At 49.5% G+C, this 13501-nt stretch overlaps 1 protein-coding gene across 1 annotated transcript in view; it reads left to right on the top strand.

Annotated features, from left to right (window-relative positions):
- Window positions 1–13501, top strand: part of LOC132499268 (chromatin remodeling regulator CECR2) — a 160470-nt gene extending 146969 nt beyond the window's left edge. Inside the window, exons 16-18 of the mRNA XM_060113759.1 lie at window positions 6866–8168; window positions 9288–9399; window positions 10027–13501. Of these exons, the coding sequence (XP_059969742.1) occupies window positions 6866–8168; window positions 9288–9399; window positions 10027–10032 (1421 nt within the window). The 3' untranslated portion in view covers window positions 10033–13501. The remainder of the gene's footprint in view (window positions 1–6865; window positions 8169–9287; window positions 9400–10026) is intronic.

Here is a 13501-nt window from a genome sequence, read left to right as displayed (position 1 = left end):
CTGTGCATTAATTTTGTATCCTGCTACTTTACTAGATTCATTGATTAGCTGTAGTAGTTTTCTGGTAGCATCTTTAGGGTTTTCTGTGTATAGTGTCATGTCATTTGCAGACAGTGACGGTTTTACTTTTTTTCCGATTTGGGTTCCATTTATTTCTTTTTCTTCTCTGATTGTTGTGGCTAAAACTTCCAAAACTATGTTCAGTAATGGTGAGAGTGGACAACCTTGTCTTGTTCCTGACCTTAGAGGAAATGGTTTCAGTTTTTCACCATTGAGGACTATGATGGCTGTGGGTTTGTCATATATGGCCTTTATTATGTTGAGGTAAGTTCCCTCTATGCCTACTTTCTGGAGAGTTTTTATCATAAATGGGTGTTGAATTTTGTCAAAAGCTTTTTCTGCATCTTTTTCTGATCATATGGCTTTTATCCTTCAATTTGTTAATATAGTGTATCCCACTGATTGATTTGCATATACTGAAGAATCCTTGCATTCCTGGGAGAAACCCCACTTGATCATGGTGTATGATCCTTTTAATGTGTTGTTGGATTCTGTTTGCTAGTATTTTGTTGAGGACTTTTGCAGCTATGTTCATCAGAGATTCTGGCCTGTAGTTTTCTTTTTTTGTGACATCTTTGTCTGGTTTTGGTATCAGGGTGATGGTGGCCTTGTAAAATGAGTTTGGGAGTGTTCCTCCGTCTGCTGTATTTAGGAAGAGTTTGATAAGAATAGGTGTTAGCTCTTCTCTGAATGTTTGATAGAATTCACCTGTGAAGCCATGTGGTCCTGGGCTTTTCTTTGATGGAAGATTTTTAGTCACAGTTTCAATTTCAGTGCTTGTGATTGGTCTGTTTACATTTTCTGTTTCTTTCTGGTTCAGTCTCGGAAGGTTGTGCTTTTCTAAGAATTTGTCCACTTCTTCCAGGTTGTCCATTTTATTGGCATATAGTTGCTTGCAGTAATCTCTCATGATCCTTTGTATTTCTGCAGTGACAGTTGTTACTTCTCCATTTTCATTTCTAATTCTATTGATTTGAGTGTTCTTCCTTTTTTTCTTGATGAGTCTGGCTAATGGTTTATCAATTTTGTTTATCTTCTCAAAGAACCAGCTTCTAGTTTTATTGATCTTTGCTATCGTTTCCTTCATTTCTTTTTCATTTATTTCTGATCTGAGCTTTATGATTTCTTTCCTTCTGCTAACTTTGGGGTTTTTTTGTTCTTCTTTCTCTGATTGCTTTAGGTGTAAGGTTAGGTTGTTTATTTGAGATTTTTCTTGTTTCTTGAGGTAGGATTGTATTGCTCTAAACTTCCCTCTTACAACTGCTTTTGCTGCGTCCCATAGGGTTTGGGTCGTCGTGTTTTCATTGTCATTTGTTTCTGGATATTTTTTGATTTCCTCTTTGATTTCTTCATTGATCTCTTGGTTATTTAGTAGCATATTGTTTAGCCTCCGTGTGTTTGTGTTTGTATATTTTACAGGTTTTTTCCTGTAATTGATATCTAGTCTCATAGAGTTGTGGTCGGAAAAGATGCGTGATGTGATTTCAGTTTTCTTAAGCTTACTGAGGCTTGATTTGTGTCGCAAGATATGATCTATCCTGGAGAATGTTCCATGAGCACTTGAGCAGAAACTGTATTCTGTTGTTTTTGGATGAAGTGTCCTATAAATAGCAATTAAGTCCATCTTGTTTAATGTGTCGTTTAAAGCTTGTGTTTCCTTATTAGGTGATAGTGGGGTGTTAAAAAGTCCCCTACTATGATTGTATTACTGTCAGTTTCCCCTTTTATGGCTGTTAGCATTTGCCTTATGTATTGAGGTGCTCCTATGTTGGGTACATAAAACTTACAATTGTTATATCTTCTTCTTGGATTGATCCCTTGATCATTATGTAGTGTCCTTCTTTGTCTCTTGTAGTCTCTATTTTAAAGAGTATTTTGTCTGATATGAGAATTGTTGCTCCAGCTTTCTTTTGATTTCCATTTGCATGGAATATCTTTTTCCATCCCCTCACTTTCAGTCTGTATGTGTCCCTAGGTCTGAAGTGGGTCTTTTGTAGACAGCTTATACACAGGTCTTGTTTTTGTGTCCATTCTGCCAGTTTGTGTCTTTTGGTTGGCGCATTTAGTCCATTTACATTTAAGGTGATTATTAATATGTATGTTCCTATTACCATTTTCTTAATTGTTTTGGGCTTGTTATTGCAGGTCTTTTTCTTTTCTTGTGTTTCCTGCCTAGAGAAGTTCCTTTAGCATTTGTTGTAAAGCTGGTTTGGTGGTGCTGCATTCTCTTAGCTTTTGCTTGTCCACAAAGGTTTTAATTTCTCCATCGAATCTGAATGAGATCCTTGCTGGGTATAGTAATCTTGGTTGTAGGTTTTTCCCTTTCATCCCTTTAAATGTGCCCTTCCACTCCCTTCTGGCTTGCAGACTTTCTGCTGTAAGATCAGCTGTTAACCTTATGAGGATTCCCTTGTATGTTATTTGTTGCTTTTCCCTTGCTGCTTTCAGTATTTTTTTCTTCATATTTAATTTTTGATAGTTTGATTAATATGTGTCTTGGCATGTTTCTCCTTGGATTTATCCTGTGTGGGACTCTCTGAGCTTCCTGGACTTGATTGACTATTTCCTTTCCCATATTAGGGAAGTTTTCAACTATAATCTCTTCAAATATTTTCTCAGTCCCTTTTTCTCTTCTTCTGGGACCCCTATAATTCGAATGTTGGTGCGTTTAATGTTGTCCCAGAGGTCTCTGAGACTGTCCTCAATTCTTTTCATTCTTTTTTCTTTATTCTGCTCTTTGGTAGTTATTTCCACTATTTTATCTTCTAGGTCACTTATCCGTTCTTGTGCCTCAGTTATTCTGCTATTGATTCCTTCTAGAGAATTTTTAATTTCATTTATTGTGCTGTTCATCACTGTTTGTTTGCTCTTTAGTTCTTCTAGGTCCTTGTTAAATGTTTCTTGTATATTCTCCATTCCAGTTCCAAGATTTTGGATCATGTTTACTGTCATTACTCTGAATTCCTTTTCAGGTAGACTGGCTATTTCCTCTTCATTTGTTTGGTCTGGTGGGTTTTTACTTTGCTCCTTCATCTGCTGCATATTTCTCTGTCTTCTCATTTTGCTTAACTTATTGTGTTTGGGGTCCCCTTTTTGCGGGCTGCAGTTTCGTAGTTTCCGTTGTTTTTGGTATCTTCTCCCAGTGGGTGAGGTTGGTTCGGTGGGTTGTGTAGGCTTCCTGGTTGAGGGGACTGGTGCCTGTGTTTTGGTGGTTGAGGGTGGATCTTGTTTTCTGGTGGGCAGGACTGCGTCCGGTGGTGTGTTTTGGGGTGTCTGCGACCTTATTATGATCTTAGGCAGCCTCTCTGCTAATGGGTGGGGTTGTGTTCCTGTCTTGCTAGTTGTTTGGTAGGGGGTGTCCAGCACTGGAGCTTTTTGGTTGTTGAGTGGAGCTGGGTCTTAGCGTTGAGATGGAGATCTCTGGGAGAGCTCTTGCCAGTGGATACTACTTGGGGCCGGGAGGTCTGGTGGTCCAGTGTCCTGAACCTGGCTCTCCCACCTCAGAGGCTCAGGCCTGACAGCTGGCCAGAGCACCAAGACCCTGTCAGCCACACGGCTTTTGGGAAGTCTGACGTCTTCTGCCCGCATTCAGTAGTTATTCTGCACAAGTTGTTCCACACTTAGATGTATTTTTTGATGTATTTGTGGAGAGGAAGGTGATCTCCATGTCTTACTCCTCTGCCATCTTGAAGGTCCTCTCTCTTTACACCTCCTGTTGCTAGAGGGGATCCACATTTCACCTGGACAGGAGATAAATCTGGCAATCTCACTTCACACCTAGCCCATCCACCTTTTTTCCCCTTTGTGCTTATTAGTCTGTTTCACTTGCGCATAGCGGGCCCCGTGCAGCTGCCTTGCCACCGGCCCTTCAGACCGGAGTTCCTCGTGAAATGGCTGAGCCGACACTTCAGTTCAGGACGTGCGCTGAAGCTCCTCACAGCACAGATGAGTCACCTTTTAACACAGACTGTTGTGCAAAATGTAGGCTCGCCTCCAGCCTCTTGTTCTTTAGTTACGCTGGGTTGAGCCAGTGATGGTCCAGAAGGATTTCTGTGATGATCATCACTGCACAGGTGCAGTGCTTACTGTACCAGGCACTCTTTTTGAGACTTTTACCCATACTGACCCTCGGAATTCTCAGAGCAAGCCTTTCAGGGAGCTGTTATCATCCTCGTTTTTATAGATAGAAATTCCAAGGCACGAAGATGGTTATTTGCCTTCATCTAGTTCTGGGGACAGGGTGGTTGGGTGGGTCCTGGGATTTGAACCAGACGCACCGGGTCCAGCGTTCGTGTCCTCAACCCCTGCATTATCCAGCCCCACTTAAAAATTGCTGTCCTGAAAGTTACCCATGGGAAATACATTTCCAGCATTTTACTTAAGGTCCAGTTCTCTCCATTCTTCTCTCCTCGCGTGCATATCTGTGCCTGCTGAGAATGAAGAGTAGTTAGTGAGACCAGCAAATCTTGAAGGGGTTTCTCAAAAATGCCATTTAAGAGAGTAAACCTAAAACTGCAGGAGAAAGGCGACAGGACTCCTTTGTGTGATTAATGCTTGTTTCCGGGATAGACGTCTAGCCTGTGTTGCATGTGAGAGAGTGGGGGACACCTGGACTTCTGCAAGATATGATGACGGTTCCATGTAAAGTTGGGGGTGGACCTAGAACTCAAACTTCCATTTAGTGTTTCTTTGGAGGAAAGCCCCGTTCCGTGAATACCAGCTTCAGCAAAATTTTCCAGTAATGATTTCAGACGTGTCCGGAATTCAGAGCTTTGGAGGGAAAGTCCCAGGACCAAACCTTGGAGCAGTCTGTCTGTGTTGCCATGGATTTTGTTTGTTTTGTTTGCATTTTATTACCTTAATGAAGTGTAGTTGATTTACAGTGTTGTATTCATTTCTGCTGTTCAGCAGCAGTGATTCAGTTACACATGTAAATACATTCTTTCCCATGATGGTTTATCACAGGATATAGAATATAGTTCTCTGTGCTCTACAGTAGGACCTTGTTGTTCATCTGTCCTGTATGTAATAATTTGCATCTGGTAATCCCAAACTCCCGACCCATCCATCCCCCACTTCCCCTCCTGCTTGGCAGCCACATCTGTTCTCTATGCCTGTGATTGTTTCGTAGATAAGGTTATTTGTGTCGTATTTTAGGTTCCACATATAAGTGATATCATGTGGTATTTGTCTTTCTCTGACTTAGTGTGACAATCTCTAGGTCCATCCATGTTGCTGCAAATGCCATTATTTCATTCTTTTTATGGCTGAGTAGTATTCCATTGTGTATATGTACCACATCTTCTTTAGCCGTTCATCTGTTGATGGACATTTAGGTTGCTTCCATGACCGGGCTATTGTAAATAGTGCTGCAGTGAACATTGGGGTGCATGTGTCTTTTCGAACTATGGTTTCCTCCAGATATATGCCCAGGAGTGGGATTGCAGGATCATACGTTAACTTTATTTTTAGTTTTTTAAGGAACCTTCATTCCGTTCTCCATAGTGGCTGCATCAATTTACATTCCCACCAACAGTGTAGGAGGGTTCTCTTTTCCCCACATCCTGTCCAACATTTATTATTGGTAGACCTCTTTAATGATGGCCATTTGGACTAGTGTGAGGTGATACCTCGTTGTAGTTTGGATTTGCATTTCTCTAATGATTAGTGATGATGAGCATCTTTTCATGTGCCTGTTGACCATGTGTATGTCTTCATTGGAGAAATGTTTATTTATGTCTTGTACCCATTTTTTGATTGGTTTGTCTTTATGTTGAGTTGTATGAGCTGTTTGTATATTTGGAAATTGAGCCCTTGTTGGTCGCATAATTTGCAAGTATTTTCTCCCAATCCATAGGTTGTCTTTTCGTTTTGTTTATGGTTTCCTTTGCTGTACAGAAGTTTGTAAGTTTCATTAGGTCCCACTTGTTTATTGTTTGTTTTTGTGTGCGATGTTGCCATGTTTTATGTTGACTGAATGATGAAAAGTGCACATTTTCATTATCATTGTATAGCTTGTACCTTTGATCTTTAAAGCCAGCGTTAGTTCATCAGGAGCCTGCGATCCTAGTTGATCTTAAAAGTCATGAATTCTTGATCTTGTCCTTAAGCTCTCACCAGAATCGTACTGTGACCACCTCTGGGCAACTCTGCCCTACCTCAGAGATCATAATAATAAGACGTGTTTATGGCTAACCACAACAAGGGAAAGAATTCTGCGTTTGTAATTAAGCCTTTGAGTCTAGTAATTTAGTCTGATTGTTACTCAATTTCCGTAATGTGCCGAAGATGCCTTCTGAGTGTTAACACCCTCGGCATCTTGTTTTCAAGATGTCCAGACAAGACGTGTACTTTCATTCAGCAAATACTGATTGAGACCCGTTTTGTGTGAATGACTGAGTGTGTGGTGGGGAACAGAACCTAGCCCCTACTCCCTTGCAGCGGGTGTCCTGATGGCAGAGGTTGGGTTCCGGCCTTCCTGGTGTCCTCGTGCCGGGCCCCCCCTTCTCGCTGTCAGGGTTACAGCCTCCCAACCAGGCCTGCAGTTCCAGCGCCGGTGCACCCTCCGTCCTCTTTCACACACACGTCCTTGGAGTCGGGCACCCGGATCGCACCCCCTTGCTAGTGCGGAAGGGATTGCGAGGCCTCTGGCAGACCTTGCAGGGGCTGCAGAGCCTTAGCCCTGGTCTGGGTTGGGGGAATCAGGGTGTCGCCACGGGGGCCCCATGTCCACATTCTCTGACTGCCCGTCGTATGCTGGGGTTTCAGCTCCCGAGGTGCAACTTTGTCTCCATTTTTCTTGCAGCAGATCCCTTGCCTGGGCTCGAGGAGAAACCAGCCAGTGTTGGTGCTTTGGAGGGGGCGTTCCTCAAGCAGCTACCTCACCCCATGCCCCCGCTGCAGGCCGACTGTGCCAGGCGGAGCTCGCCCCAGGGAAGGGATTCGGATGGCCCAGAGCTTAGGCGCGAGTCCTCAGAGCCTGGAGACAGCTGCCCAGTGAGCACGGGCAGGGGCACCTGGCTCTCGGGGAGTGGCTTCGCAGGCCCAGCCGCCCAGGGGTGCGCCCTAGCTGACCCGGGGGCGCTGCCTGAAAATGGACTGAGGGTGGAAGCCTCTCCGTGTGGGTCTGAGGGCAAGGGCAGGGCGCCACCGGAGGCCATGCCGCCTGCCGAGCCTGCCTGCCCCCCTCTGTACGCGCCTGGCCTGGAGTACCCCGGCTCCACCACACGGTATCACGTCGGCCCAGGCCTGCAGGCTGTGGGCCCCGTGATGGGGGGCAAGCCCTCAACCCCGCACCCTCAGCCTTTTCCCCCTCGGGCGTTTCCGTCCCACGACCCTCATTCTGGAGTCTTCCCCCGGTACCGCCCCCATCAGGGAATGAGGTACCCCTACCAGCCGCCACCCCAGCCTTCGTACCATCACTACTCGCGGACTCCTTATTACTCGTGTCCACAGGGCTTTTCAGACTGGCAGAGACACCTCCCTGCCCCGGGAAGCCCGAGCGGGCCCCCACCGGCTCAGCCTGCCCCTGCCAGGCCCCTCTTCCTCGACAAGAGCGCTGGGGCCGGGCTGCAGGGCTGCGAGGCACTGAGCGCTGCCTTAACTTCCCCCACGCGGGTGGACGCCGTGGTCGCCAAGACAGCTGACGGGCAGAATCCCGGCCCAGAGGAGAAGCAGGATGAGTCTATGGAGAGGCCAGAGAGTCCCAAAGAATTTTTAGATCTGGACAACCACAATGCAGCTACCAAGCGGCAGAGTTCACTGTCAGCCAGCGAGTATCTGTACGGAACGCCTCCTGCGCCGCTGAGCTCGGGGGTGGGCTTCGGTTCGTCTGCTTTCCCCCCGCACGGAGTGATGCTGCACGCGGGGCCTCCGTACCCGTCGCAGAGGCCGGCCGGGCATTTCCAGCCCAGGGCTTACTCCTCCCCCACGGCTGCTCACCCGCCTCACCGCCCACTGGTGGCCCAGCCCAATGGCCTGTCCCCCGAGTGCCCCCTCTACCGCTACCCAGAAGAGGGCCTGGGCCGCTTCCAGGCTGTGATGATGGAGCAGATGGGCCCTGGAAGTGGGGTGAGGGTGCCTCTCCAGGAGGTGTACAGGCCACCCGGGTAAGGCTGCACAGAGTGCTGTTTTCTGGGGAGAAAAAGAGTAGGTGGTAGTTTTACAAAGAAAGACGGCCTTGGGAACGAAGGTGGTGTGCGGGGTCTGGGCGCGGGAAGGGCGTGTGGGTCGTGGGTGCTAGGGACTTACTGGGAAGGCGCTAGCTTTGGAGTCCAGTCTTGTCTGTGGTGGCTTTTTCCCTCGTGAACGAGAATTGGCATTTAAGTGACGGTGCAGTTAGATTTTGGACACCTGATGGCCAGCGTTTGGGAGCTGTAGACAGAGGCTCTCACCCGGGTGAAGGGGTCTCAGACCTGGGGTGGGCGGTCACAGGTGGTGTCCCGGGCTTACTCCTTGGCTCTCCTTTCTTCCTCTAACACTGAATGAAAAAACTAGGTTTATCCAGAACTAGGGCAAGTCACATGACTGTCCCCATGAGAATTCTAATAGACCCACCCAGGTAATCTGTCATCCAGGAAGTTTTCAAATCAAGTCTTGAAAAAGCCTCACCATAAAACCAGCATCTTCTACCTAAAGTACCCGAGTGCCCCTCCCAGGCCAACCTCAGCCGACCTGCCTGCATTTGTTTATACCTCTCTGAACACCTGTAGTGTTTCATGTCTTTGCCCTCCCGGAGCACAGCCCCAGGCCGTTACCTCAGCTGGTCTGATGGAGGCCTTGTTTGATTTCTTCGGTTGTCCGCAGAGTGTCCTTGTAGCTCTGTTTCTTTTTGATTTTTTTCCCCATTCAGGATCCATTCGAGGCTCATGGATCTACGTTTGGTTGCTGTGCCTGCGTAGTCTCTTAATTTACAACATTGGCTTTGCTTTCTTTGTTTTTCAAAGACCGGAGGCCAGTTCTGCTGTCAGAGTGCCCCAGACCCTGCATTCTTCTCATTGTTTCCTCATGTTCAGAGTCACATTGAACACCTCTGTCAGGAGTCCTGCACAGGTGGTGTCGGGCGTCTCTCACCCGCCACACCTGGCAGCACCTGTGTCAGTGTCCAGTGTTGATCCCCTGGGTAGTCAAGGCAGGCTCTGTGTGAGACTTCTCACAATGAAAGGTTTTTTCCTTTGCACCGAGTCTGTCTTTGCTCATTCTTAACCGTCCCTTACTTACGTCTCTAGGCTGCAGATGCACCCGGCCCAGTCCCGGCCCTCGTTCCCAAAGACGCCGGCGCCAGCCGCGCCGCAGGAGGGGCTGCCACTACATGAGCCCCCAACGCTTCCTCTCGATCAGGTCAGAGTGATGAAATGTCAGAGCTCTTCTTATTCTTCCAGGCGGCAGGAAGTAAGGACTTAAGTTTGTTGCCGTCGATGCAGGGACTGTCCCCCGGAAAGGGCTTTGTGTCCTGTGGGCGGCCGGGGAGGGCCCGGCCCAAGCACTCCAGCTGACGGGGCCTCGGAAGCAGCTTCCCTCCCGTACTGGCGAGTCCCTTTTTCCTATTCTTACGGCACCAGCTGTTAGGGGATTATTTAAACTTCCTTTTCCCAGACTGGCTGCCAGCATTTCTTGGATACGATCCCTTGTCTGTTTTACCCTCCTCACCTACTTCATCTGGGAGAGGCTGGTCCACGGTGCTGGGCGCCGTGCCCGGAGCTGCCCGTGCGGGCTCTCTCTCCCCTGGCCCGACCCAGCTTCCCTGGAGGCAGGAGTCCTCGGCCGCTACAGGGCTGAGCTGTGAGTCGGGCATTCCAGGATTCGGAGCCCGCACTCTGGCAGAACTGGCTGATGGAGCCAAATCAGGCTGTTTCCCCAGATGGAGAGGAATGCTTGTGCGTGCAGTTCCTCGGCTTAAGTTCCTCCTTATTTAACGGTTAACACATGTTAATTTTGTTTAAATTGTCTTTATTTTGCTTCCCTCAGAGCTAGTCCAAGGAGGAGACAAGCCCCAGGGAAACAGAAAGCTGCATATGACGAGGGTGGAGAACGGGGAGGAGGGGGCGCGGCCCCGCCCCCCTCTCCCATCATTGGCATCACTTCCTGCGTCCCAGAGCCTGGACGCCCCTTCTTACCGACGCACCTGCTCGCGAGGTCCTGGGCGAGAGTGGAGACCAGATGGGCTGGACTCTGGTGGCTTTTCCAGACCCTGAGACTCTGGTTCAGGGAAGATCATCCTGACCTGGGGGGGCGGTGCTGGTGGGCTGTCATGGCAGCTGCACTCAGGTATAAGTTTGGGGAAGGGACTACTTGTGTTGGATGTGTTTGGAGCTGGGTCCAGTTTACAGAGTTTTCATGTTGCCTTTAAGATGATTTCTGTCGTTGGTGGTGAATGTATTGTTCATAAAGCCTGCAGGGCGGGTGGTGGGGGTGGAGTCTGGCCGGTGGGCCCGCAGCCCTGCTTACCCTCCTCTGTTTACAGCCCTGGCCCACTCACATTTGGGAGCTGGAGGAGAGGGCAGGCAAGGCCGCCGTGTTTCCTCTAACGGGCTCTTCCTGTCAGCCTGAGGGGCAGCCCCCTGGCCTGGCGCCCAGGTCCTGGTCCAGCACAGCAGCACCCCTCCTGGTTGGCCAGCTGCCCCGCCAGGTAGTTGTAAACCAATATCAGGGGCATTTGCTCGTTAGAAGGTGAGGTGACCCGTCCCCGTCACAGCCCTGCCGGGACTGTGGTCTAGAAGACGCCACAAGCTTCCTGGCACGAATCACAGTTTGTGGCAGTGACTACTCAGGTTTGTATATGTTTAGTATCAATAAAGAAGCTGCACAGTTTTTAATAGGAAAATGTATTCTATAGATTTACAGCTTGAATTTAGGAATATTTCAGTATATATAGTTTTTATTCATTTTATGTGAATCATAGTAAAATAAGTCATGGTGATTTAAAATAGCTATCAAGAACAAGTTCTTGAAATCACTTGTCTGTCTGTGATAGGAAACAGTTTTACAGTATTAAGTTACTTTATTACAGTTTTAGAAGCCAACGACACTGGATTCTCCCTGTTTATTAGCATTCTTTGATTTTAGCTGAGATGCCACCAAAGTTAGGACTCATACGTTTTAAACTTTTGAATATCCCACAAAGGAAAAAAGAAAAAACAACAACTAAGGAAGATGCCCTCAAGTTACAGGTTTCTGTAAAGAATAGTGTATTTTTTAAGCATGCCTTTGGGATAGTAGAAAGGCTTCCATAAAACACTGGTTGGTTGATTTGCACTTGTTTCTTATAAATTCAACTGTGTGAGAGGCCAAGAGAACCTTGCCTCCAGTCCTAGCGTCCTTGATGAAGCTGGAATAAACCTGCGCTTTCAGTAGGAAAAGAAACAAGTTGGAAACATCCCTGTTGTCCACATGGAACCCAGGCACCAGCTCCAAACACGTGAATGCTGACCTGCGGGGCTCATGAGGCTTGGGCAGGTTGAGCGCTGGGAACGCGGACGCCTCCCAGACACTCTGCACAGAAACGTGAATTTTTCCTTACCAGACTAAAATTTGGCGTGCTTTTAGATGGAGTGAGTTTGGGGGCTGTGTTCTTATTGGATCCTGGTTCTTGTTAGAACCCTGTCACTGGTGTGATGTGGTTCAGGGTGGGGAGGTCAGTGTCGCCCCTCGGGAAGGATGGGGTAGGGTTGCGGGCAGGTCCAGGTTGGCCCCCGAGCTGTGAAGGACCGTGCCCAGGACACTCTGCTTCCCCGCGTGTCTGTGCGCCAGCCGGGAGGGGAGACCGCAGCTTTGTGCAGCTGGTCTGGGCCCAGAGCCTTCTCCCTGCCGGCCTTGAAGCTGCTTCGGGTGCGAGGCTGTGGACACCCTTGCCTTGAGCCGAACCAGCCCGGGGCAGGGCCAGGAGGGACCATAGCGATTCTGCCCTCTCCTTCCGCCTGGGGGCCTCGGGGCCTCGGAGCCTCGGGTCGCCCTGCTCCCCCCGCCGCAGCCCCTCCCCCATCACCCGCTGCCCCAGGAGCTGTGGACAGGACAGGAGCCTCCCTTCTGGGTGAGTGGACACTGTGGGGGTGCGGAGGGAGTGGAGCCCCACGTGCTTGCTGTGGTGAGCCTGCTGCATCCCTTGGCCGGTAGGGCCGTCCCCGGCCGGGCCCCTGCGCTCCTCCCAGCTGGAACGCGGCCTGGGAGGAGGTCCCAGAGGGGCCTTCCCCGGGACCACTGCTGCCTGTCAGGGGCCGGGAGGACTTCACGTCCACCGCTGACCTTGGTTAGAAACTGTCTCCCCAGGACCCAGGGAAATAAAAGATCCAGAGAGAAAGGTAGAGCCTTTTGGAAGGTGTCTGGCCTGGGGTTTTTTTCCCCTCAGAGTCTGTCCATTTAAAATTAGCTCTTGGCTAAAGTTTATTACAGTAAAAACATAAGAAGACTAAGTAAGGACAGGCACACAGGCTCCTGTTCATAACACTTTTCTCAAACCACCTTTTAAAAGTGAAACTAAAGCTGCTGCCCCCTCTCCCTTGCAGGGGGTAGGGGTAGGGGACACACTAGCCTGTTGTCAGCAGGACGCCCTACCTGGGGCCCCGGGTGCCTCTGAACAGGAAAATTTTCATGTTGCTTGAAAGCCTTCGGCCCTCAGCCAGCCTGGCCCACAGAGCCTGGCAGTGTTCTTGTGACTGGGCGTCCAGGTCTCTGTCGCGCGGGTTATCTGCTGGGTCATCACTTGTCTTAGTTCCTGCCGGGTCCGGGAGTGGGCTGCGTGCTGTCCAGGACAGCCAGCGTCACCTGGGCTGAGCTTTTTTCTCACTTTTTAAAGGAAGTTCCAATCTACAGCTACACACTGCTCTCAAGTCCTGGTTTGAAATTTCCCGTGAAACCCTAACCCAATCGCCCCGAGGCAGGGACCGTCACAGAACGGCGGCCTCCAGGGCGCTCAGAGTCCAGCTGAAGGACTGGGATGCCCACCTCAGACATCGGGTCGTGTGGGAGTTGGGGCTGTCGGGCCACGGCTGCCGGGGTGCGGGGTCCCCAGCCAGGGGCTGAGCCCGTGACTGGACTCTCCCAGGACACGGGCCTTCCCTGCCCTGCGTCCTCTCGTGTGAGGCTGGCTGCTCCTCGTGCCCACTGCTTCACAGGCCCTCGCCGAGCAGTCCGTCAGCGGGCTGCCTGCCCACTGGTCTCTCCCTCCTTCTGCCCTGGGGCCTGATGGAGAAACGCCTCAAACCAGCTGACTGTCCTGTGGTTTTGAAAAGGGTAGGTGGGTTTGGGAGTGAGTTACTGAACGCTGCCCCCCCTCCCCAGCTGGGGCTCATGCCCGGCTCCCCTGTTGCAGAAGCCTGCGAGCTTTCCTGGCCAGTACTGGAAAGGGGAATGCTATTTATTTTTATATTGTGTATATTTTGTCTGGTCTGCTGATTCCCTGTTTCGCTGAGAGCCACACTTACCTCAGTAGTTAGTTCTATACTGT

This window comes from Mesoplodon densirostris, chromosome 11, assembly GCF_025265405.1.
Source record: "Mesoplodon densirostris isolate mMesDen1 chromosome 11, mMesDen1 primary haplotype, whole genome shotgun sequence".
Classification (NCBI taxonomy): Eukaryota; Metazoa; Chordata; class Mammalia; order Artiodactyla; family Ziphiidae; genus Mesoplodon; species Mesoplodon densirostris.
This window is presented reverse-complemented; position numbering and strand designations above follow the sequence as displayed.